The 26,957-nt window shown below is 46.5% G+C and overlaps 1 protein-coding gene across 1 annotated transcript; it reads left to right on the top strand.

Annotated features, from left to right (window-relative positions):
- Positions 1–3,614: 3,614 nt before the first annotated feature.
- Positions 3,615–25,930, top strand: LAP3 (leucine aminopeptidase 3; the record flags this gene model as incomplete). Its single annotated transcript, XM_080697969.1, has 13 exons — positions 3,615–3,716; positions 7,676–7,791; positions 9,047–9,101; positions 9,510–9,615; positions 10,748–10,907; positions 12,055–12,219; positions 13,700–13,858; positions 19,486–19,610; positions 20,742–20,830; positions 21,755–21,857; positions 22,885–22,964; positions 24,576–24,685; positions 25,569–25,930. The coding sequence occupies 13 exons, from the start codon at positions 3,615–3,617 to the stop codon at positions 25,756–25,758; spliced, it is 1,560 nt and encodes a 519-aa protein (XP_080554095.1). The 3' UTR covers positions 25,759–25,930.
- Between the last annotated feature and the right edge of the window lie 1,027 nt (positions 25,931–26,957).

Here is a 26,957-nt window from a genome sequence, read left to right as displayed (position 1 = left end):
CTTTCCCATCTCAGGTGACAGAATCCCTGAGATAATCAACCTATAAGAAGGGAAGGCATTTCAGCTCATGGCTTCGGAGCTTTTGGTCCTGGGTCGCTTGGCCCAGATGTTTTGGCTGTGGGACCTCATAGGACATCATGTTGTGGAAGAAGCCTTTTCACCTCAGGAAACAAGGAGAGAGGAAGGAAAAGGCTGGGCTTCTAATATCCCCTTTGAGGACCTACCCCCAAAGACCTAGCTTTCTCTCCCTAGGCTCCACCTCTTTTTTTTTTTTTTTTGGTACTAAGGATTGAACCCAGGAGTATTCTTCCTCCACGCTATACCCTCCAACACTTTTTTTTTTTTTTGCAGTACTGGGGATAGAACCCAGTACCTCTGAGCTATACCCCAACCCTATTTTTTATTCTTTATTTTGAAACAGGGTCTCTAAATTGCAAAGTGCCTCACTAAATAGCTGAGGCTGGCCGCGAACCATAATCCTCCTGCCTCAGCCTCCCAAATGCTGGGATTATAAGCATGCGCCACCACACCCAGCTCCTTCAGCACTTTTTATTTTTTGTTTTGAAACAAGGTAGGTCTAACTAGGTTGCTGAGAGCCTCGCTAAATTGCCAGAGGCAGCCCTGAACTTGCAATCCTCCTGTCTCAGCCTCCCAAGGACTGGGATTACAGGCATATACCACCATATCAACTAGATGGCGCCTCTTAAAAATTCCACCACCTCAGCCTTTGAGGGACACTCCAGATTCAAACTGTTGTGCATAACCGCATACAACTGCTTAAAACAGTCTTTAATTTTTTTGTGTGTGGTTCTGGAGACGGAATCCAAGGACTTTCTATCACCAGGATACACTCCCATACTTATTTTATATTTTATTTGGAAACAGGGTCTCACTAAGTTGTTGAGAGGCTCACTAAGTAGCTGAGGCTGGCTTTGAACCTGTGCAATCCTCCTGTCTCAGCTTCCCATGTACAAGCATGCGCTGCCAAGTCTGGCAGTCTTTAAGTTTTTTTATTTCACTGGGCACGGTGGCACACATTTGTAATCCCAGTACTTGGGAGGCTGAGACAGGAGGGTCACAGGTCCGCAGCCAGACTCAGCTACTTAGGGAGGCCCTCTGCAACTGTGTGAGACCCTGTTTCAAAATAAAGAATAAAAAATAGGGCTGGGAGTATAACTTGGAGATAGAATGCCCCTGGGTTCAATCCCCAGTACTGCCATTTTTTTAAAATTTTACAATCACAGTATTTCTTGCTTCAACTAGTTAACGAAGTATGACAAAATATGCCATCCCAAAATATACTTTTTTGTGTGTGTGGTACTGGGGTTCCTGGAAGCCCTTCTACCTCCGGGCTATACTCCCAGACCTATTTTTACATTTTTTATTTGGAAACAGTGTCTCCTAAGCCAGCGCACATGGCTGGCTTCGAACCCACGCGATCCTCCTGTCTCTGCCTCCCAAGCGCGGGGATTACAAGCGTGCGCCACCACGCCCGGCCAAAATATACTATTTTGGCATAAAGATTATTTTGAGCCAGAGGTTCTTGTAAAACAACAAATCAAGAAGGACTCTCTACTGTCTCTTTTTCTTTCTGAAAGCAGGAGACAAAACCCCCATGTGAATGATGCTTTCCCAATACCAGGAGAAAAACAACACACGACAGAGATGAGGGGCAGCGGAGGCAGAGAGAAATGCCTATAAAATAATCTTGTTAAAATGACCCTTCTGTCCCTTTATCTTCCTGCATGTTTCTTTTATTCCTTCCACTATTCACTCTTTGTGAAACCTATGAGGCATTTGGGGCCGACCACTTAGCAGCTTCTCATTTCCCTGTAAGAGCTCCCACACACCCACAAAATTGTTCAATATAAAGTGGGTGAGGTGACGCACGCTGTAATCCCAGTACTGGGAATGTTGAGACGGGAGGATCATGGCTTCAGGACAGCCTCAGCTACTTAGTGAGGCCCTTTGCAACTCAGTGAGACCCCGTTTCAAAATAAAGACTAAAAAATAGGACAGAGAGTGTAGCTCGGAGATAGAATGCCCCTGGGTTCCATTCCCAGTTCACACACACACACAAAAAAAAATTGTTAAATATAATGGACATGCTTTTCTCTTCCTTGTCTTATGCCATCTTCGTTCTTGGGCCCAGCTTGAGAGGCTAAATTCTGTGCTCTACAATAAAAAGTCCTGGAGGGCAGAGATACTAGATACTTTTTTACCCCATGCTATTTTTTTCTTAACAACAACACCATGATATGTACCTTGCAAACTAAGAGTTTGATGGACAATTCCCCTCTATCTAGAAAGGATGAAAGCCAGGGCCAATCTACCAGCCCCAATCTGCTCGGCCTTCCAGAAAGGAACATCAAATCTCAGCTCTCCCTGTGGCCAGCCTTTGGAGAATAAACATCTCTCAATGCTGCAACTGGGACCCAGCAGAACTTTGCTGGTTTTGCTGTATGAATGACTCTCCCACTCACCCCTGCTCCCTGGGCTAAAATCAAAGATTCACTTAAAATTTTGATCAGACACAAGCTTGTTCTTTTCCTGAACCCAGGGGCATTCTCCCTCTGTACTATACCTTGAGACAGTTTTCTTTTTAGATTTTTATTTGGAAACAGAATCTCACTAAGATGTGAAGAGCCTAAGTTGCAGAGACTGGCTTCGAACCTGTGATCTTATCTCAGCCCCCCCCAATACTGGATTATAGGCATAAGCCACCATGCCAGGGCGGTTTTCTTATGCCTTTTTGTGCTTCCCTGTGTACCTCGAGTTGTATTCTGCCTTGGGTTTCTGCCTTGTTTCTTTTGGTAGTGAATTTTTTTAAAAATCCCTTTTAAAACAGTTTTTGAGCTAACTGCCTTACAGGGCTGCATCCTTGGACCAGATGAAAGTTCAAAAGTAAAGCTAGGAACAAAAAACGCCTCAGTGGGCGTGTCTGCCGCAACCAGTTGTGTATCTGCAACCATGACAACAGGCGCTGTCTCCTCCCATTTCCCCGCCTCGGAACAGATCTCTCCTGGGATGTCCACTGCTGCTACACATCCTCTGTAGCGGGCTCTCAGGGGCCCTTAGAGCCTGGAGCAGGAGCCCCATCGCTTCGCCCCACAACGCAAGTGCATAGCCCCAAACTCCGCCGAAGGCTGGCCTTCCTCCAACACAGCTCAGAGCGCCGGCGCGCTCTAGCCCGAAAGCCCTAAGCCCCGCCCCTGGCCCCGCCCCATAGCCCGGCCGTGCACTTCAGCAGGCGAAAACGAAGCCCCGCCCCTGGCCCAGCTCAGGCGCGCACACGCTTGCCCCGCCCGCAGCCCAGCCGTGCACGAGAGCCAGCCGGCCCAAGGCCCCGCCCCTGACCCGTACCTCCCCGACGTGCGCACGCTGGCCCCGCCCGAAGTTCACCGGAAGCTCCGCCCCTCCGCGCTCAACTTTCCTCCCTGGCGCGCGCCCGCTGGCCCCGCCCCGCAGCTCGGCCGTGCGCAAGCCCCGCCCCTTGCACCTGTCCCGCTCCCCAGGCGCGCGCCCGCCGGCCCCGTGGGCCCGCCCCCAGGCGCGCGCCCGCTCCCGGGCGCCACGTGCTCGCTGAGGGCGGCGCGAGGGGCCGCGGCGAGAAGATGTTCTTGCTGCCTCTTCCGGCTGCCGGGCGAGTCGCAGTCGGACGTCTGCGAGTGAGGTGTCTCTGGGGCCGGGGTCTCGCCGCCGCAGCCATGACCAAGGTGAGAGGCCTGCGCCGGCCGGCGGGGCTGCGGTCGGCGGGCGCGCGGCTTCTGCGCCCCGGGGCGCAAATGGGCCAAAGTGGGAGTGCCCTCCCTCAGCCGGCCGGCCTCGGCGGGCGCCGGTGCCCGCGGCCCGCGCCGCCCTCCGCCCGCGTGCCGGGGGGGGGGGTATCGGTTCCGAATTCTGGGCCAGGGAAGAAGCTGTGATCCGTTTACCGAGCTCAACTGAACTGGCTCCACCTAATTGAGCTCCAGAAGATTAAACGCTCGTCCCATTGACCATTTGGTTTAGTCCTCCCCATAACCCTAGAAAGGACGGTGGCCATACTGCCCCAAAAGTCGTCCTCAGGTCCCGGAGTCACTGGGCCGGGCTCCACACAGCCCCCTCCCGGGGCTGAAGGGAAAGGTCAGAAAACAGGACAAGTTGCCTGAGGGTTTCCAGAGAAAGGGAAATGTCTCTAGGGAAAAGGGCTCTTTGCAAAGAGAATGACACTGTGCAATTAAAAGAAAAGCGTATTGCAGAAAAAGAGGATTCTCTACCAAATTGGGCTCCAAGAGATTATGCAGGACCCTGATTCAGAGGCGAGATGTCTGGGAAGGGGAGTGGCTCAGTGGAAAGAGCAGAAAGAAGCCCGGAGTCATGCTGGGAAACCCGAGAAAAAGAAATGACTGTCCCCAGCGAGCAATGTTCTAGATGGGGCTTGAGCTTGGGTCCCCCGCGGGTTTCAAAGATGGCAGAGGAGCCTGCCTGGCAGCGCACACCTGTCATCCCAGTATGTGGAAGGCTGAGGCAGAGGTTCCAGGCTGGCCTCAGCAACTTAGACTTCTGGAGAGACCCTGCTTCAAAATATAGTAGGGCTGAGGTGCCCCTGGGTTCAGAATGCCCCTGGGTTCAATCCTTAGTCATAGACACACACACACACACCACAGAGAGACTAGACAGACATCCAGTGTTCTAACCCACTTGATCAGTGGAATCTCTGGGGAGTGACCAGTGTTAGAAGAAAAGTGAGAACGTGGCAGAACTACCAGCGCCAAGGAAACCTATTTTCTTTGGTGGGAAAGACAAAAGAAAAGGTACTCATTTGATTAAGCTAAGTACCTGTGGTTTTATGAATGAGATGAAAAGAAGGCTTGTGTGGGGGGGGGAGGAGATACTGGCAGTTGAACCCAGGGACAGTCTACCTCAGAACTACATGCCCAGTCACCCCCTCCCCCCCCTTTTTTTTTTTGCTGGGGCTAGAACCCAAGGGAATTTTACCTCCGAGCTACAGCCCCAGTCCTATCTTTTATTCTTTATTTTGAAACAGGGTCTTGCTGAGTTGCAAAGGCCCTCACTAAGTAGCTGAGGCTGTCCGAGAAACACAGCGCTCCTGTCTCAGCCTCCCAAGTACTGGGGTAATAGCTGCATGCCACCATGCTGGGTGAGAAGGCATGGATTCTTGCTCAGTTCTGCCTCCTATGGGCTAGTGGGTCAGACCAGGTTTGGGTTTCCTTATCTATCAAGTGGGAAAAAGACTATGTTCTTTATATCTCACAGATTGGCCCTTAGGCAAACAAAACATTTTCAAAGTCATAGATTGCCTTGCAAAATCAAATGTGGAAAAGCACCACACTGACTTCTTTATTTTAGGTGTTTGAGCCAGGGCTTATAAAGGGGTCCTGTCATGGAGTGCTTGGCGGAATGCTCTGCCTCTTCCCTCTCCCTGTGAAGCTTTATATTTGTTCTCTTTTAGCCTCTAAGTTGGCCAGAGTACTTGTTAGTAAAGGTAGAGCATCCCTTATACAAATATCTGCAGTGCTCAAATGCAAAATTTTTGGAGTGCTTACATAACCCTACTACAAGGAAAATGCTGCCTCTGACCCCGTAACAGCTCACTGGCATGTGTGTGTATGTTACTGGAGATTGAACCCAGGGGCATTTTATCTCCAAACTTAACTCCCAGCCCCTCCCCCCCCCCCTTTAATTCTTTATTTTGAAACAGGGTCTCATTGAGTTGTGGAGGAACTCACTAAGTAGCTGCGGCTGGCCACGAACCTGTGATCCTCCTGTCTCAGCCTCCCAAGAACTGGAATTACAAGCATGCGCCCGCCACCACGCCCAGCTTAGGCAAAATCATTAATAATATTGTATAATACCTTCAGGTTCTGTGTATGTGAAACAAGTGAATTTCATGTTTTGTCATGGGTCCCATTCTCAATTATTTTTATCATTTTCATATATTAAAAATCGGGGGGGGGGCTGGCATGGTAGCACACACCTGTAATCCCAGCTACCCTGCAGGCTGAATCAGGAGGATCTCAAGTTCTAGGCCAGCCTGGGCGACTTAGCAAGAGTCTGTCTCAGAATAAAAAGGACTGAGCCGGGCGTGGTGGTGCACGCTTGTAATCCCAGCATTTCGGAGGCTGAGACCAGAGGATTGCGGTTTGTGGACAGCCTCAGCTACTTAGTGAGGCACTCCATAACTTAGTGAGACCCTGTTTCAAAAAATAAAGAATAAAAATAGGGCAGGGGCTGTAGCTCAGAGTTCGAATGCCCTGGGTTCCATCCCCAGGAAAATAAATAAATAAAATAAAAAATAGGACTGGGAGCATGGCTCAGTGGTGAAGCACTTGCCTCACATGTGGGAGGCCCTCGGTTCCATCTCTAGCACTAAAAAGAAAAAAAAAAAAACCACCTGAAACAAATGCCTTTGCTCCCAGGCATTTCAGATGGGATGCTCAGCCTAGGCAGTGCATTCATTGGGTTATTGGGATGCAAACCACAGTGTGAGATTTGCATTTGAGAGTTACAGGGAAGGAGAAGAAAACTTCCTTCTCCCCTCCTGGTTTCTGAGGTCAGGCCTGAGACTCTTAGGCCTGACACTGATGTAAGATGTGTTAAATTTTATTTTATACTTTCACTTGTACAAAGGAGTCAGCAGAGGAAATTAAGACCCAAAGATGTTATTAGTCCCCAAACTTTCATACTTTACCCCATGGTCCTGGGGACTGACTCTGGGGTGCTGTACTACTGAGCTTTACCCTCAGCCCTTTAGTTTTTGTTTTGAGACAGAGTCTCAGTAAGTTGCCCAGACTGGTCTCAAACTTGTAATCCTCCTGCCTCAGCCTCTCCAGTTGCTGAAATTACAGGCGTGGGCCACCATACCTGGCAACTTTATACCTTTTTAAACAAAGAAAGATGGTGCAATGAGACAGGGGATTGGCCTAGGGGTGGTAAGTTGCGGGGCAGGGACTAGGTTGTATTTGGGGCACTAATGGGAGATAAGGCTTATTTCAGCAGGCTTTTTTGTGCAGGTCATTTTGGCACTCAAGCCTCTGGAATGAACTCCCCGCTACAGGGAGGCTGCCTTTTTTTTTTTTTTTTTTTTTTTTGGCAATTTTATGCCATGCTTTTAGGTAGATGGGATGATGCCCAAAAGCCTGCCCACGCTGGCTGCCTCACAAGTGCCAACAGCTCAATGTACCCCATACGCCAGAGCAGCACATTTGGAGACAGCGGGTTCTGAAGCTCTTCAGGGTCTAACTTGGTGGCACATGGCTGTTTTTTTTTTTGTTTTTTTTTTTTTTTTAAAGAAAACCTCTCAGGAACCCAGCAAGACCCCATTTCAAAAAAATAAAAAAGTATGGGGGGTGTAGCTCAGAGGTAGAATGCCCCCTGGGTTCAATCCTCAGTACCGCAAAAAAAGAAAAGGAAACCCCTTTCTTGTCATTGTGAGGTGGAGCTCTTTCCTAGGGATGACCATAACCATGTAAACCCAAGACCAGGCATGGGGCCAGGCGCGGTTCAGCCTTGCCCAGGCAGGAGCGGAGTTCTGAGGCCGGCAGGGTGCACCAGCTGCCAGCGGCAGCTTGTTCATCTGTCCTTGGGGAGGACTCTTCCTTTTGGCACCTGGAGACTCCCGAGCACCTCCAGGAGATCCACTCTGATTCTGTTCATCTTTCTTGCTTGTTCTCAGGGTCTCATTTTAGGAATCTATTCCAAAGACAGAGAAGATGACGTGCCACAGTTTACAAGCGCGGGAGAGAATTTTGATAAATTGGTGGCTGGAAAGCTGAGAGAAGTTTTGAACATGTAAGTGTTCCCTGAGCATCCCAGTTCTTAAAAGTCCCCCAAGTTCAAGGAGAATACTTTCCTATGCTTTGTTGTCAGTAATAAAGTGCACAGCAATACCCTGGCCCAGCAGTTCTCAGAGGAAGTGAGATTAGGAGAGCTCATGTGTCAGCATGGGTGGGTCTGCAGTTCTGGGAAGCCAGATGGTTTCCAGCACAGCTACAGACCTATTGTGAAGGACCAACCAGAAGGATCTGAAAAGTATCAGATTTCCTCTGCCCACCCTCCGGGTTCAAATTCACCTTCTTTACTCCCTCCCCTCTGGCCTTCCCATCAGCCTCTCTGTGGCCTTTAACTTGAATAGTTAAAGAAAAAAACCAGCCCACATGTTCAGCCCTTTTATTTTATGCCTGGAGTTTGAGGGCTTCTCAGATTGAAGTACAAGTGGGCCACCTGAGGATGTAAGGGGACAGAGGCTAATTCAGTAAGTCAGGGAAGAAGCCACCTGAAAGCCCCACCCCCCTTGGGTTAGAAAGGGTCTAGAGAAAGAATAACATTGACGAAGGCCGTGTTTGGCAAATATATAAGTGCCAACATCAGCCACTGCAACTCCATATTGCCCAGATTATAAATAACCAGTTTGAACCTATTAGATACAGTCAGACAAACAGAGCCGTTATGTAATGGCTGGATTACAGAATGTGCATCTCCTTCCCAAGTAACCAGTCCTCCATCAGTAGACAGCCTTCTCAGCTACCTAAGTCCTTCCTGCTGGCTGCCCAGCTTTAGGCCTCTGGCTGCAGTGGAGGATCCCCTGGGTGTAGAAACGGTCCCGTTTCCCATCTGTAGGTAAGCCTCCCCTGACAGCCTCTCAGCCAGTCACACTGCCGTCAGGTCAGCCTCTTCGTCAACACCACAATGATTTTGGTGTTCTGTGTCTTCTAATGGGAGGGTTTACGATCCATGCGGTCCAGCTGTCCTCCAGTGCTGAGATCACGTGTGTGGCTGTACCTTGCCCTCCACAGTGTTGCTCTCCATAGTTGTTCCCAAATAAAACTGCTAAGTGTAAGCTGAAAGTTCACTAAATAGTACTGAGGTTAGAATTAGAAGTGTTGCCTCTAAGAAATTGGCCTGAGAGCGTTCTGTAAAAACAGGAAACAAAATCCCTAAGAACAGTTAGCCAGATGTTGGGATAATCCTAAAGGTGTGCATCTATCACTTTCCAAGCAAGCAGAACAAACTGAAGTTTTTAAAATATGGTTTCCTCTTGTTTTAGATCTGGGCCACCTCTGAAGGCAGGCAAAACCCGAACCTTTTATGGTCTGCATCAGGTATGAGATAAAGACGATGTCCCTTCAGTTAACCCTCAGTGAGCTCCTCCAGGTGCCTGGTACTGTAGCTGCTAAGTCATACAAAAATTTTACAGTAGAATTTATTCCAGCATTAAGCAGAGTATAAGATTATAGAGACGCACATCGCTGTGTGCTGCCTCTCTTGGGTTCCTCAGTCTGAAAGCTGGGTCTATTTGTTCACTTTCTTACGTAGAATTATTTACCTGATTATCCTCACTCTGTCTTTCAAACACACGCTATGGAACTTTACCAAGGCACCAGGGCTCCCTGTGCTGAGGTTAAGGTGATTGTCTGGGAGCTCAGTGAGTCTCTGTGCGGGGACCGCTCTGCGCTGGAAATGAGCTCTCTGACCGCCTGCTGCAGCTGACAAGTGTATTTGTGGAACAGGACTTCCCCAGCGTGGTGGTGGTCGGCCTCGGCAAAAGATCAGCTGGCGTCGATGACCAGGAGAACTGGCACGAAGGCAAAGAAAACATCCGAGCCGCCGTGGCAGGTCAGTTTACTGTTTAAGTCAGTGTTGATAAGGATTCTCAAGGGCCTGCTCCTTAAGACCGCCTCTCCTTCCCAGTCTTTGTTTTTTACCATTGTCACCTTTTCAGCATTCACCCAGAGGTAATTCATCTTAACAGATCTATAATAGTTAACTCCTGGTTTTTGTTTTTGTTTTGTTTTTCCCCTTTTTATGGTTCTGGGGATTGAACCCAGAAGCATTCTGTCTCTGAGCTAGACCCCTAGCCCTGCCTCAAACCTGGGATCATCGGTCTCAGCGTCCCAAGTACTGGGATTACAGGTGTTCACTACCAAGCCCAGCCGGATCTTTATTTTTAATCTTTCTATATTTAGTGTTGGGAGGTTTTAGTACCATTTTTCCATTCTGATAGCATTGGCCTTATATTGCCAGAAACTGGTATGTGGATTTTTCCTTTTTGCAATGCAATCCTGGTGTTGCCCAACTTGTAAATAGCATGGAGTCATCACAGTTAAAATCAGAGAAAGTGGGAGCCCGGTGTGGGGTGCTTGGTGTGTGCTAATCCCAGTTTGTCAGGTGGAGGCTTTAAGAGTTGAGGCCAACGCCGTTGGGTGGCTTTAGGTATGAGCAGCAGTGAGAATCTTTGCCGCAGGAGACTGTGGCTGAGAGGTGCTTTGAGAAGCAGTTTGAAGAGCAGTAATTGGCTTGATTCGTCCCTGGCCCTGCGTGTATCATAATGCTTGTTAAATTGATTTTCAAAGCTCGTGTCAAGTGGTTATTTCATAATCTTTATTGGGAAGTCCTTGCTGACAGGATTATAATAAAATGCTGTGTTAATAATGGACTTTGCTCAGCTCTGTGGAGGTAATTTCACTATCATCATCTCCGTGTTCCCTTTAATCAGGGAAGCTTTTGTGGGAAGCTGCATCAGGAAACCCTAGTGTGTCCGAGATGCTGCAGGTAACAGCTGCCTCTCACCCAGGGCCTGCGCTCAGCACTCCAGGAGGCGTGCTCCTCCTCACGTACAGCGGAGCCAGTGGAGGTCCAGAAGTCAGGTGTCAGGCAGGGACGGAGCACAGCACACCGCATCTCTGCCTCCTGCTGCTCCGGCTCCTTTGACTGACTCCTGTTCTCTGGTCCCTCTGTCCCCCTGCAGCGGGGTGCAGGCAGGTTCAAGACCTGGAGCTCTCCTCTGTGGAGGTGGACCCCTGCGGAGATGCTCAGGCGGCCGCGGAAGGAGCCGTGCTTGGTCTCTATGAATACGATGAGCTGAAGCAGAAAAAGAAGCCAGTCGTGTTGCCCAAGCTGCACGGAAGGTAACGGAAGGGACCGAGCGAGGGTGGCGCTCCCTCGGCTTCCTGCAGCGGACCCTTTGGGATGCGAGCTGCCTGCTTTCCAGTGTCGGGCCTGCTGCGTGCCCTGAGCCTCTGTGAGGCCTGTCGCTGGTTGTCATGTCCTTTCCCCACAGCTCCCTACGCTGCTCCGTGCTTGTTGGTCATTAGGAGTCCAAAGCCAAGTTGGCTCTTAGCTGGGAGGGTGGGACGACATGACAGACACATCCCAGTGGATTTCAGTCCAGATAATTTCCCCTGAGAGCTGTGTGGATGAAGTGTGGCAATCCTCACCCTGTGGCCTTGGGCTGGGGCCCCAGCAGTCAGTGAGCACTGCCATTCCAGCTCTGCCCAGGTGTCTGTGTGAGGACTGACCTGGCTGGGGGCTGTGAGGACGCGGTGGCCCTGGGTACACCCAGTGGTCTGGAGTGGGGGCTCAGCAGCCAGTCAGCCTGGTTTGAATCTCGGCACTGCACCTTCCTCAGGCTGGCTTCGAGTAAGTGGCTGAGATTTCTGTAGAGTTGTACTATCCATTTCATAGATCTCTTACAGTGACCCGAAGACAAATCTCGTCAGGGGAGTGGTGCATGTCAGCCCTCTGAGCTGTCGGCTGGTACTTACCCATCTCTGTGTGCCTACACTCCTTCAATGTTGTGGAGAAGAGCTAGGGTGGTAAACACATGCCACTGGGTGTTCTCTGGTCAGGTTAATCCTTGCTGTCTGCTCGGTTGGGATTTAGAGCCCCAATCTCCTCTTGTGCATCCACATGGTCGCTGTGTGCCCGCTTGACATTTGGCACCTGGGCTGTGTCATCCCTGCTGTGGTGAAGCAGGACAAAACGGGCCTTTCCATGGAGGCTTCCCCTTCAGCCCTCGTGGTAGATGTATAGCTGCAAAGACCCAGCAGTGCAGCCCATTCTTTGTGTGGGTAAGAGTCTGTGGCAGACAGTGGGGCTTGTTGGGATCCTAGGGCTTCACACCGTATGCCTGCTGCCTGGTCACAGCACACAGACCCGAGTCCCAAGCCAGTCATTTTTCACTCGTAGTCGTCTTGAGTTTGGAGAGGTGAGAGCCTCCCTGGCTGCAGGCGCAGTGTTCTTGAGGTCCTTGACAGTAACTGCTTGCTTCCACAGTGGGGATCAGGAGGCCTGGCAAAAAGGAGTCCTCTTTGCTTCCGGGCAGAACCTGGCACGCCAGTTGATGGAGACCCCAGCCAACGAGATGACGCCAACCAGATTCGCTGGGATTATTGAGAAGAATCTCAAAGCTGCTAGTAGTAAAACAGAGGTCCATATCAGGTAATTCTGATTATGTCAGACTTAGTGCTAGAGGGAGCCTTGAAATCTTAAATCCTCCCTCTCTATTCAGAGGAGTAACTTGAGACCAAAGAGCTGAGGTGACCCACGGCAGCCAAACACGGGCTGGGGTTGTTGGGCTCTTCCTCATTTTACCTGAGAAGACACCAGGCTACCATGCATCAGGAGGCAGTGGTGATGCTGTCACCCATCCGCCACAGCACCTCCATTGTGCCTGGGGACTTGGTATACCATGGCACTCCTTGTCCTCAAAGAAGCAAGGAACTGGCAGGGGACCAGAGGGTGGGGCGAGAGCTGCAGACAGAGGGCTGAGCAGGACTGCAGAAGAATGCAGAGGCTGCGCAGCCCTGGGGCTCTATAAGAAGTTAATAGGCACGAGTGGGGCGGATGCAGCACTTCAGGTGGGGACGCAGGTGCGTGGTGGCCCCTTGGGAAACCACAAGGCTGTGGTGAACAAAGGGAAGAGGTGAACCAGAGAGGAGGCAGGACTCGTGGGTGGCATGTGACTCATTGAACTGAAGACAGGTGCCAAGTGCTGGCCGGTGTGGGTGGCTCTACATCAAAGAAATAAGATAGACAGCTCTTCCAGAAGGGCGGGCTGTAATGAAGCATCAGGTTCTGCATTTGTGTTAAAAATGCCTCCATGGCCAGGCCTTCCTCTTTCTTCTGCGTGTGTGTGTGTGTGTGTGTGTGTGTGTGTGTGTGTGTGTGTGTGTGATTATGAGATTTGAATCTAGGGGCATTCTACCTCTGAACTATGCCCTTAGCCCTATTTTTTTTATTTTTGTTTTGAACCAGGGTCTCACTAGGTTGATGAGAGTCTCACTACTTGCTGAGGCTGTTTCTGAACCTGCAATCCTCCTATCTAGGCCTCCCAAGTACTGGGATTACAAGTGTGCGCCACTGTGCCTGGCTATTTCATCTTTTCTTTTGTAAATTAAAACTTTAGATATATCTGAGTAGGTAGAAGGGTTTCCAGGAACCCCAGTACCACACACACAAAAAAAAAAAAAAAAAAAAAAGAAGAAAAGAAATATCTGAGTAGGTTAAAGGGGGAGTTATTATTCATTGACTATACATTATTACCTGACACTGTATTAGTTTTCATGTGTGCATTCTTTTAGTCATCCTATAATCTTTTGATGAAGACTCCTTGAGCTTATTTTATAGGTAAGAAAATAAGTTCGGAACCAAATGACTTGTCTGAAACATACAGAAAGCAAACAGTAAGATACGACCATTGAAGCCTTAATACATGTGTACATGTGTGTAGTATTTGTTTTCACTTGTGCTGGGGATCCAACCCAGGGCCTCAAGCAACTAGCCAAGTACTGTAATACTGAATTATATTTTAAGAGCTTGTATATTATGCTGCTTTTTTTTTTTAAACAAACTTTTTTGAGCTTTTTAAAAATTATTTTGAAATAAGATAATAGTATATTTTCCCCTTTCTGCTCTACAGGCCCAAGTCATGGATTGAGGAACAGGAAATGGGCTCGTTCCTAAGTGTAGCCAAAGGGTCGGAGGAGCCTCCAGTCTTCTTGGAAATCCACTACAAGGGCAGCTCCAACCCAAGTGACCCTCCCCTGGTGTTTGTCGGGAAGGGAATCACCTTTGACAGGTACGGTGGCGTTTGCCTCTGTGGCTGCAGAGTCGGCACTGGTGTTTGGCTCATCGTTTTATTCCTAAGCACGGTTTTGGTCAAATCTTACATGTTACTTTAAATGTATTATCCTCCCACTTACAAAACGCATGTATATATCAGAGACTAAGGCGTTTTACATTTATTGGCACTAATCTTACCCTTATGAGCTAGGCATTGTGGATATTCTACAGGTAAGGAAACCAGGACTCAGAGGTTAAGAAATTTGTTCAAGTCCCATAACTAAGAAGAGTCAGAAGCCAAAATCAGATCTATCTTTAGAATATCTTACAGTCTTTCCCTCCTACACTTGATTCTCCTTTGTGACTGTAAAGACTCCCAACATGGATAGTAGTGCTGCCGCTGCTGGGGTCAGGCTCTGCCCTTTGCTTTGCTTTTTTTTTTTTTTTTTTTTTTTTGTTTTGTTTTGTTACTTTCTTTACCTGAGCAGTCTAACTCTCCTTGTTCTTTTTTAAAAAATTTTACTGGTGCATTATAATTACACATAATACTGGGATTTGTTGTTACATACTTGTACATGTGCATAACATAATTTGGTGAGTTTCATTCTCCAGTACCTCCCTCCTCTCTTCCTCTTTTGATTTCCTTCTAAGTTGATGAGATCCAACCCCCTTTTTTTCCCCTTTTCTCTCTAGCTTTCACATATGAGAAAAAACATGCAGCCCTTGACTTTCTGAGGCTGGCGTGTTTTGCTTAGCATCGTACTCTCAAGTTCTATTCAGTTTCCTACAAATGACATAATTTCATTTCTTTATGGCCAAGTAAAACCCCCTGTGTGTATATACCTCATTTTCTGTATCCATTTATCTGTTGATAGGCACCTAGGCTGGTTCCATAATTTGACTATTATGAATTGTGGTGCTATAAGCATTCAATATCCATAGCAATAATGGAAATGCAAATTAAAACTACACTGAAGCTGGGTGTGGTGGCGCACGCTTGTAATCCCCGCACTTGGGAGGCTGAGACAGGAGGATCGCGCAGGTTTGAAGCCAGCCTCAGCTATTTAGTGTGAGGCTCTCAGCAACTTAGTGAGACCCTGTTTTCAAATAAAATAGAGCCGGGCGTGGTGGCGCACGCTTGTAATCCCAGCATTTGGGAGGCTGAGACCAGAGGATCGCGGTTCGCGGACAGCCTCAGCTACTTAGTGAAGCCCTCTGCAACCCAGTGAGACCCGGTTTCAAAATAAAGAATAAAAAATTGGGCAGGGGGTGTAGCTCGGAGGTCGAATGCCTCTGGGTTCCATCCCCAGACCTGCAAAAAAAAAAAAAAAAAAAAAAAATATATATATATATATATATATATACACACACACACACACACACACACACACACACACACACACACACACACACATATATATAATAGGTCTGGGAGTATAGCCTGGAGGTAGAAAGCCCCTGGGTTCCACCCCCAGTACCAACAAAAAAATAAATAAATAAAACTGCACTGAGATTCCATCTAACTTATTAGAATGAGTCATCAGGAATGCAAATAATACTAGTAAGGCTGTGGGGAAAGGAGCTTTTTATACATCATTGGTGTGATTTTAAGTTAGTACAACCACAGTAGAGTTCAGTATGGAGGTTCCTCAAAAGACTAGGAGTGGAACCACCATATGACCCAGTGATACTTCTCAGTATTTGTTGCAAAGAATTAAAAGTCAGCATACTATGTCAATACACACATACCCAGTAATCTTATTAAACTGTAAGTATTCCTTAGAAGTGGAAACCATCTCTGGTCATTTTAGTCAAAAAAGAGGCTGAGTTGGAAAGGACCGTGTGTGTATTCTGGTATTTTCTATGAGAACCTGTGTCAACGAAGACCAGTTTCAGGGATGTGTCTACCAGGATGTGTCTGCGGCATAAAGAGGGCTACTTGACAAAACAAAAATTAGGCTAGATAAAGCAAATGAGGTTTCTTTTTGTTTCCTGTAACTATAGAGCTCAAGCTCAAGGTACAGAAGATTGCATTTTCTAATTTTCCTTTTGAAAGAATCCTGATTCTGGGGAGTCGTATTCCCAGGAAACTACTCTGGAAAATACTGCTAAAGAACAATAAAGTACCAATTTCCCCAGTACATTTTTGCAACCATTCAGAAACTTCATCTAAAACATGAATGTTCTGTTCTCTCCTTTTTTGTCATTTATTTTTATTCCTTTGTTCCAGATGATGGAACACAGAGCCTCCAGTGCTAAGCACACGTGTACTCTATGACTGAGCTGGACCCCAGCTTCTATGTCCATTCATGTTCAGGATGCTCTTTATTGTTCATTTAAATCTATATTTGCTTTTTTTTTTTTTTTTTTTTTTGCAAAATCTAGCAGGATCATTAGTTTTAGCTTAAGATGTAGACCTGGAGGAACTAGTTCTGTGGGGACTGAGACCCAGTGTCACAGTGTTTGGGGCAGGGGAATGTGCAGAGGCCGGAGGTGGGAAGTACAAAGGTCAGGATGGGTGTAACCCAGTGTAGGGTGGGGATAAAGGGCGAGCTGCACTGGAGGTTGGAAGAACCTAGGTGTTCTGGGCCTGGTTAGATTTTGACCTGTGTTCTAAGAATAGTTGGATCTAACTGGATGCCTAGCAGAGGGAAGGAAATGGGATGAAGATTATATATAGAGAGATAGATATAGATATATAGATATAGATATATAGATACACACACACACTCATACACTGTATATACATATATGCAGTAAAATTCACTCTTTTAAGTGTTCAGCTCTGAGCATTAACAGGACCACCCATGCAACAAAGGCTGCTCTAAAGATGGCAGAACATGCCCATCAACCTCTTAAGTCCCCTTGTGCATTTTGCTGTTTTTCCCTCCGCACTGCTGCCCAGGCGGCCAGTGATTCTTCTGTTAGTATAGATTCATTTTGCCCGGTCCAGAAATCCATATAGATGGGGCCCTGCATGTCTGGCTTTTTCTCTCAGTCTAGTGTCTGAGATTTATCTATAATGTTTGTCATGTCAGTCATTGGTTCCTTTTCATCCCTGAATAATAATCTCTTGTATGGAAATAGGAACATTTGCTTATCTCATTTATCTGTTGATAGGAATTTAGCTTCTTTCCAGTTTTAGGCTACTAGGAATAAAGTTAAGATCATCCATAAGCTTTTTCTGTGCTTTCATGTGCTTTCCTTTCTCTTGGGTAACTATCTAGGAAAGGAGACACTGGAAGTTCAGCTTCATGAGAAAGCACATCCTTTGGTGTGAACACACTGATGGTGACATTTTTCATTCCCACCATCAATTCACGTTGTTCTGCGCAGGACCCAGAATCTGAATCTCATCCCCGCACCGCTGATTATGCAGTGATGCCTCTGAGGTTTAATTCACATTTCTCTAATGATTAATCATATTGAGCATTTCTTAACATGATTATTGACTAGGAGTATATCTTCTTTAGTATGTTGTTTACTTAAATCTTTTGCCTTTTATAGGGTATTTGTCTTAAAAGTTATGAGTTGTTTTTTTCCTTATGTTCTGAATACAAGTCCTTTGTCAGATGTTAATCAGGAATATTTTTGTGTCCAGTATGAGGCCTGTCTTTTCATTTTTTTATTTAGTGTTATCTTCTGAAAAAACAGGTGTTTTTTTATTATGAGGAAATGTAATTTATCAATTTTTTCCCTCTGAGATGGTATTGCATATACTAAAATCTATAAGACAGTTTTTAAGTTAGTTTTTGCTTTTAAGGCAAGGACTCACTTTGAATTTTTGTGTATGGTGCAAAAGGGATATCTCTTTTTTTTTTTTAATATGGATATCTGTTTATTTCAATGCCAGTTGTTGAAAAGACTGTCCTTTCTCTACCTTAGCACATTGGTAGAGAATCAGTTGACCGTGTAATTTGGTATCTGTCTCTGGACAAACTTGATTGCTGTAGCTTTGAGTAGTCTTGAGATCTGAAGTTTGTTCACATACATCTTCTAGCACTGCTCTTCTTCAGAATGACTTTGGCTAGATCCTGTTTGTTTTCATAGAAATATCAGGATCTATTTGTCACTTTTTTTATGCAAGTGCCTACTGAAATTAAGATTGAGGTAAGCTTTTTTTAAGGGGGAGGCTAAACATTGGATGTGTGTATTGAGGGGGGTGAAATGGACATGCTAAGGATGTGCAGAGGGATGCGGACAGCCCTGTCAGTCTTCTTAGTGATGTGGCAGGGGTATCAGTTAATAGAGGCAGTAGACAGAAAATGGGTGGATAAAAAGGTGAATAAAAATACATGCTAATCTTTGGTGGCTACTTTGGAATGGTGGTCATAGGCTCAGAGAGCAGAGTTCCCAGGAGAGGCCTTGGAGTCAGCATGCAAGCGCACAGAGAACATCACCTTCCCAGAGCGCTCCCTTTCCTCACAGGGGTAACCTGGACTTGGACCAAGAGGCCAACAGGCTAGTTTATTTCCAGCCAGTGGATAATCTTGAGGTATAAATGACATCCATCTAATTATCAAGTGTTTCTGAGGTGAGAATTAGGACCTGATTGCTAAGATAGGGAATAGGAAGTTTTCCAAAGCATCACCAGGGCTGGTCAGCAGACCACAGGAGTCAGTACCCGAGCCCCGAACCCAGCTTGTGGCACAAGTCACTTCTGGACTCTTGAAGTCAGCAGTTGCTTAGAAAGCTGTCTGAGAAAGTCACTTGGCTTCTGCTGACTGCTGAATAGAGCATCTTGGAGGTTTTGTGTGAGCGCCTGCCTCACTCTTGTCTTGTACCATCTCAGGATACCACGCACCCGTGCAGGTGTGTGAAGGCAGTGTTTCCCTCTGTCCTATGGGTTTAAGAGGGATGCTTCTAGTCTTCTCTGAGAATGACAACTTTCCTTAACAGCCCATGACTTTGGTTTCATGAGTTGATCAATTCATGCAGTTTGTTGAAAAGACAATCTTTGTAGATGTCAGGAGTTAATGAGATAAGAAGATATGTTAATATTTCCAGTAACACTGCTTAAATTTCACTCAAATAGAAAATGAACTACAACATCTATATTTCTGGAATTATTTTGTATCTTTTATAAAGACATTGAACTAATTCATATTCTAAACTTAGAAACTTTGGTGCTTTTATGTAGTAGTTAACCCTCAGAATGGTTTTGTTTGTAGTACTGGGGATTGAATCCAAGGATACTCTTATCACTGAGCTACATCCCCAGCCCTTTTTATTTTCTATATTGAAACAGTGTCTCATTAAGCTGCCAAGGCTGGCCTCAAACTTGAAATCCTCTTGCCTCAGCCTCCTTGAATAGCAGGGATGACAGGCACACACCACTGTGCTCAGATTTATTTATTTATTTATCTTGTGATGCCTGGGATGGAACTCAGGGGCATTCTACCTCCAAGCCGTGCTCCCCCTCACAGCCCTATTTTTTATTCTTTATTTTGAAACAAGATCTCACTGAGTTAAAAAGGGCCTAAATAGCTGAGGCTGACCATGAACCCAGAGCCTCCTGTCTCAACCTCCCAGATGCTGGGATTACAAGCGTGCGCCCCACGCCCAGTTTGAATGTTCTTTAAGAACTTGGTTTCGGCCATCATCCTTGCTGTTGATGTTACATGGCTTCCATCTCCCCTGCAGTGGCGGTATCTCCATCAAGGCTGCCGCAAACATGGACCTCATGAGGGCCGACATGGGAGGGGCCGCAACAGTGTGCTCGGCCATCGTGTCTGCCGCGAAGCTCAGCCTGCCCATTAACATCGTAGGTAAGGGGGCAAGGGATGGTGTCCTAGTGCATCTGGAATCCAGAACTCAGCAGAACTGAGACAACCAACATGGCTTCCTGCAATTTGAAAAGATCAGAAGACAGTTTTTAAATAGTTCTTCATCAAGCAGAAGCTATTTAAAGCTATTTAGCTGAGATAAGTGTTTTTGTTTTAGCTGAGTTAAATGTGTTTTGCATCCAGCAGGCTAAAAACTGGAATTGATTTGTTTAACTTCTCCAAAAAGCAGTTAGCCATCAGGGCACATATTTCAAGTTTGTGGTTTACTCCACTGGAAGATGCTCCATGGTCAGGGTTGAAGGGCATTGCTGGCTCATTTACTGATTGTCTCAGGGTTGGGGCCGATTAAATCCCCGAAACAGACATTGCCAGGGACAGGAAGAGCACTCAGTGCTACAGGACGCCACGTCCCAGAGATGGTGCCCAGGGTCTTTGGCACTGCTGGGGTTTCAGAGGAAAGGGAAGGGCGAGGGAGGACTAGGTCACGTACTTGGCCAGTATCACGTGAGGAAGCAGTGGGAGCTTGGGTCTGATTTCCATGCATCTGCAATCACGCCCTCACCACAGTTCATTCTTTGTTGTTTTTATTTTTGCTAAACTATTTAAAATGATGTTGCAGGCATTATGACATGTCACTCCTGAATACATTAACATGTCTCCTAAGAAAAAGGACATTCTATATGACAATACATTACATTTTTCAAGGGTTAATACAATACCCTAATTCAAATTTCCCAGTTGCCTAAAAAAAAAAAAAAAAACAAACTCCATCTTGTTTTTATTTCATTTTCAACTCTAGAAGCCCATCAAGGATCCCAGATTGCATTTAGCTGTCTGGTCACTTTAGTTTTCTTCCATTAAGAACCTTACCTGCCGTTTTTTTCTTCCATGATGGGCAGTTTTGAAGGGTCCAGGCCAGTCTCAGGAGATTCCATGATTGGCATTTATTAGAATCAAGATGAGTCCTTGGAGGTGGTGAGGACGTCCTGCTGCCGACGCATGGCACCTGTGCCATTGGTGACACTGAATTCGGTCCTTTGGTTCTGCTGGCAGCTGCACCAGGCTTCTGTCACATGGACCCCGCCTCCCCACGTCTCATGTTCTTTCCAACAGGTTTGGCACCACTTTGTGAAAATATGCCCAGCGGCAAGGCCAACAAGCCTGGGGACGTTGTCAGAGCCAAGAACGGGAAAACCATCCAGGTGTGTGAGGGGTGGCTCTCCGCCCTGGCTTCCTCAAAGCCTGCTGTGGCCCTGTGTGAGCGCAGCCAGGTGGCACAGGACCTGGCTCCCTGCTGGCGAGGAGGGCGGGTCCTTCATGCGGGGTAGTTCTTCATGCAGAGTCAAGTATTTCTTGAGAACTTGAGGCATGTTTTTCCTGCCTTATTGTTCTCCCCACTTCTTGTATGCTGTACACAAAAATTACCCTGAATTTCCAGCCAGCGTTGCAGAGCACTGCAAAGCAGTAAGTGTGGGCTGTTTTGAGGGTGTTCCTGTCCCATGGTTAACTTTTTCCATTTTAAGTGCTTGGGTGTCTCACAATCTGGGCTCTGCACTTGGCGGGGGGAGTCACGGCAGCAGCCATCCATGGGGTGTGTGTCTGTGTCACTTGTGTGCACCTGCTGCTCATGGCAACAGGACTCTATTAAAAAGAAGAGAATGTGATTGCAAAGGGCCCAGGCTGCCGCTTAGCTGAGGCTTTCTTAACCTCCTTAGCCTATTTGTTTTCAGAAACCTTTATATTTTTCTCCGTATTTTGTTGTAGCATTTGCTAATAAAATGGGCCAGGCACTTTGTATTTTTTCAGCTTCCAGTGTCATCAGCCTTAGATCACCAGCTCTGGTACAGGGGCTAGTAAATTGTATTTGCTGTCCAGGTTAGATGTGTTCTTCTAAATGAAACACACTTTTCGTGGTTCTGAGGATGGAACCCAGGGCCTCACACATACCAAGCAAGCGTTCTGCCATTGAGCTACATTCTCAGCCTTTTCTTTCCTGTAATTTTATTTGGAGATAGGCCTCCCTTTATTGTCCAGACTGGCCTTGAGATCAGACACTGCTGTGAATGCCTGGTTCTCGCGGTCAGTGTTAGTGTCTCACGCTTCCTTGTTCTGACGCTCCTTCACAGGTAGATAACACTGATGCTGAGGGGAGGCTCATCCTGGCTGACGCCCTGTGCTACGCGCACATCTTTAACCCGAAGCTCATCATCAATGCCGCCACCTTAACAGGTCAGCACCTACTTCCCTGCGTGTGTTCCGGGGAAATCTTGTTTGCTGGGTGGGGTGCACACACTGTACTTGGCATTATTTTGCTAAATCTGGCTTACTCCTTTGGCAGTTGGTCTTTCACCGAAGGAATTGTTCTACAGTTGTAAAATGTTTTGAATACTAACTTTGTTGTTTTAAAACATTCCAGCTATACTCTTTTTTATTTTTTAGTACTGGGGATTGAACCCAGGAGTACTCAACCTCTGAGCTACACTCCCAGCACTGTTTTATTTTTTAGTTTGGAACAGGGTCTTGCTAAGTTGCTGAGCTGGCCTCCTGTCTCAGACTGCCATGTACTGGGATTACAGGAGTGTGCTACCACACCTGGCTTCCAGCTGTAACCTGACTGGGTCAAATCAGCTCATCTAAAGTGACACCTGAAACTGACATTAAGGGGCTAAGGAGGTGGCTAGTGGTTGAGCACATCCTTCGCATACGAGGCCTGGGCTAGTCCCCAGCACTGCCCTTTCCAGAGATACTTGTGTAAAAAGAGAGGTCAGCCAGTAGAGACACAAGTGTTAGAGAAGGGAAGGTGCAAAGTCTTGTATCAGATACTTGCTGAGATGTGGTTAAGAATATCAAGAATTAGAGAGACCTCAATGCCAGTAGTATATAAATTATAATCCCCATCCAAAGGACTGATAAAATCATTAAAAGTACCTTCAAACATACTTAAAAACATACGGTATGTTTTTAATTATTTTCCTAAAAATGTTTAAAGACATATAGAAGGAAATACCAAAATTGGCAGCAGTTATCACTGATATTTGATATTTCCTTTTCTGCATTTTCCGTAACAATTAAAGATGAATTCTAGCTTGAGAGACACGAAACAGTATTAAATATAGAGGTAATTTTCCAAGTTCGTCTATATTTGACAATGAAGGCCACCAAATAGGCCACAGGCCAGTTTTGGTGTGAGGAGCAGAGGCATCCACTTGGCCTGGAGAGAATGAGCGTGGCCGGAGCTGTTAATTGTGTCTTCCAGGTGCCATGGACATAGCCCTGGGATCCGGTGCCACCGGAGTCTTTACCAACTCGTCCTGGCTGTGGAACAAACTATTTGAGGTGGGTGTGATAGGTAGACCAAAGCTAAGAGATGATGAATTGTCGTGGCCTTCCAATGATTGACTTGTTTAACCTGGGTTAAAGTGATTCTTATGCTGTGAATTTACCATGGAATTGAAAATGGGCCATGGCAATAACATGACTGAGTGGCTTTGGGTTTTGTACAAATGCCCTAAATTATGGGGATGATGCCCCCTACCTCTCCTCCAATGCTTAAGTGATGTGAAGTAACCTCCAAGTGTCCTGGCGGTGATTGAGAACCCCTGGGGCAGAGCGGTCTGAGGGTTGAGTGTGAGGCTAGAGCCCCTTCTGCTGAGCTTGGAGTGCGTGGCCTGCTGGAGATGGCGGCCTCTGGCGGCTGTGCTCTGCCTCCTTTGGGTCCTTGCACAGCTGCCCTTCCGGTCCCCCGCATTCCACCCCACATGCTCACTTTCACCCCTGCCCAGGCTTACTCCGCCCGCAGTCTGTAGGCAGCTTGTAACTGTGACCTCTTGGTGACACCTGGCTCTTGGCTTCTGCTCCTTCCCTCCTTGGGTTGCTGAGCTTCGTCCTCCTTCCTTAGCTGTTTCTTTGTCCACCCCTTTGGCTGGTGTTCAGGCCTCCACCACGCTCTTACTTCACTCCCAATGCCTCATGAGGAGCCTCGGCTCTGTGTCCTCCACCACGGAGGAACTCTCCTGTGCTGGGCGTGGCTGCCCGCAGCTCCAGCTGGAGGCTCGTTCATCCCTTCAACAAGTAGTACATGTGAGCTTAATGTGAGGAGCGAAACCAGATGTCCAAATGTATTTGTGACTTTTAAGGGCCTGGACTTACTTCCCCTCTGCTCTGCTCCCCTACATATCTAACAAGTCAGCAATGAAAACCTCCAGTCTGCTTTCCTAGAGGCTGACGCAGCTCATATGCCCTCATGTCCTAAACTAAAAAATAGAGCTTAATTTGCTACTTCTGGGTCTTTCACTTCTCGCCACAGTTCACAGATGTTTATGTATCTCTTCCTGCTGACCTATAGGCTCACCCTAGTGGTGCTCAGAAGTTTAATAAGTGCTGAATAAAAGAATGAGCAGGTCAGTGGTGGATGAGTGAAGTTGCTTTGCCTCTGGAGCTGGGTCTTCAGTACGCAGGGTCAGGCGTGCATTTCCTCAGCACAGCCAGAACCAGCCATGAAGACTTTTCACTCACCCACAGAGCCTGTACCCAACACAGGATGCTGTTTATTAATGGAACTTCTCTTTATAATAATTCCTAGTATCTTTTATAATAATTCTTTCTTTTCCCACAATACTGGGGATTGAACCTAGTGGTGTTAAACCCCTGAGCCACAGACGCAGACCTTTTATTACGAGACGGTCTTGATTGGTCTTGATTGTCTTGATTGCCCAGGCTGGCCTCGTACTTGCAATCTTCTTGTCTCAGCCTCCTAGTAGCTGGGATTATAGGCATGAGCCACTACCCCTTCCTGTAACTCTTAAATGTCTTAATGACCTGACAGCTGTAGTGAATGCTTCAGCCTAACAGATTGGACAGCTCTTTCCTTCATGTGTCAAGCAGACAGTGAATTTCCTAGAGCCTACTTCATCCAGTCTCACACTGTCTTACATTTTTCTTCTTTAGGCCAGCATTGAAACTGGGGACCGTGTCTGGAGGATGCCTCTCTTTGAACATTATACAAGACAAGTTATAGATTGCCAGCTTGCTGATGTTAATAACCTTGGAAAATATAGGTATGTAAAATGAACTAAATGTGCATTTTTACATTCGTACTTAGTTGCCAAAATGGTCATCTTCAGTTTTATCCACTCTACAAAAGTTGTTACTGACTTCCTTTGCTTGTAAACTTTCTGATTCTGTAATTTCCAAGGCATTTCAACAGGTTCTCAATAATTTGCATGTTTTAAATTCACTTCTGCTTTGTATATAAGCAGCTGATAAGGGAAAAAGATGGGAAATACAGAGATTTGTCAAATAGGAAAGAGGAATCTAAACTTATCCTTTACTGTTCTACATAAAGCCATATCTGAAAATATTCTTTTTTTTTTTTGGTGGTCCTGGGGTTCCTGGAAGCCCTTCTACCTCCGGGCTACACTCCCAGACCTATTTTTTTATTTTTGAAAACAGGGTCTCTTAAGCCAGCGCGGCTGGCTTCGAACCTGCACGATCCTCCTGTCTCCACCTCCCAAGCATGGGGATTACAAGCGTGCACCACCACGCCCGGCTTGAAAATATTCTAAAAGGAACTTTGGCTTAACTCCTTCTTAGGTCTCATAAGTTTGACTTTTGGTCTGTTTTTCATAAAATCTACTTAGCAAGAATGTAAGTGCTAGCCGGGCGTGGTGGCACATGCTTGTAATTCCAGCACGTGGGAGGCTGAGACAGGAGGATTTCACAGGTTTGAAGCCAGCCTCAGCTACTTAGTGAGGCTCTCAGCAACTTCGTGAGACCCTGTTTCCAAATAAAATATCAAATAGGTCTGGGAGGATAGTCCGGAGGTAGAAAGCACCTGGGTTTCATTCCTCGTACCACCAAAAAAAAAAAATGTAAGAGCTTAATGAAATGCTCAGTGCTTGTTGACACGGGGTAAACTAATGCTCCTTACTGTCTCTGCAGGTCTGCAGGCGCGTGTACAGCTGCGGCATTCCTGAGGGAATTCGTGACTCATCCCAAGTGGGCACATTTAGACATAGCAGGTGTGATGACCAACAAGGACGAGGTTCCATACCTGCGGAAGGGCATGACCGGGAGGCCCACGCGGACTCTGATTGAGTTCTTACTGCGCTTCAGCAAAGAGAGTGCTTAGTTCAGACATTTAAAGTTCCTGTTTACAGTTCCTCTGTCTTCAGTTGGACAGCTGGGCTTCAAAATATTGTTCAGTGGATATGAATCTTTTAAAGGCAACAAAGGATGGTACTTAAAAATGTAGAACAAATTAAAATTTGTATGCCTTGGCCTGTTTTTTTTTCATTTTATGCAGATTTGTAAAGGTAAAGCTAATATCTTTTGGCAAAATTTTTAAGATATTCTACATATGATGATCAAGTTTTTTAAAAAAGAAATTTCCCAATCACTTTACAGCGTTTTTAATTGAGAGGAAAAATTGTACTTATTTGTGATGCTAAGAACACAAGCGAATGAAAAGTTACTATGCAATTCTTAGAGACAATAAAACCAACTTTTTTGCTCTCTAGTTTGACTCTGATCTTTACTGATATATTACTCCTACAAAACAAGGAATAACAGAACTTGCCTTCGGTTATATAAACTACGTAATTCAGCTGGGGCACAGTGATGTAAGTCCTTTCTCAGTGCAAACAAATCACTCTGGGCGCTCAGTGATTGAGCTTATGGGGCTGTGGAATCAAGATCTGGCACATGGTTTCCACAGTAAATCAGTTCCAAGTAGCAGTATTAACTGACAATTGCAAATACAAACCTTCGTCGGGCACTCTTCTAGGATTTTCACGTAGTAAGTTACTGATCCTCACAGTAACCTGACGGGATAGGCGGTTATTACCCCCTGTTACAGACTGAGCAGGAGCCAGGGCTGACGTGCCCTTGCCGGCACGGAGCTGGCCCCTGGTGGAACAAGATAGCCGGGGTGACCTCCAGAGCTAGCAGACTCATGTTCATCTAATTACACGACATTGCTGCTTTCAGTTCAGTTACTTGAAGAGATGTGGGATTTATTTAAAATACTGAAGTAAGATACAAGATCATAAAAGCAACAGTCGATAGGTGAACTATTTGCTAGCCTATTGGGACTACCACTGGTCAGCAATTCCATTTGGAGATCCTGTCACGTGATCACGCCCACCAAGTAATCACACGCACCATATGACTCCGCGTATGCCATGTAACCCCCCCCCCTCCCGCACAGACTCCCGCGCAGGCGCAGTGGGCCTTCTACGCCATTGCAAAGAGGATTGCAGGTTTTGAAGGTTTGAAGCCAGGCTTAGCAATTTAGTGAGGCCATCTGCAACTCAATGAGACCCTGTTTCC

Source organism: Muscardinus avellanarius (genome assembly GCF_963383645.1).
Source record: "Muscardinus avellanarius genome assembly, chromosome: 6".
NCBI classification, from domain to species: Eukaryota; Metazoa; Chordata; class Mammalia; order Rodentia; family Gliridae; genus Muscardinus; species Muscardinus avellanarius.
This window is presented reverse-complemented; position numbering and strand designations above follow the sequence as displayed.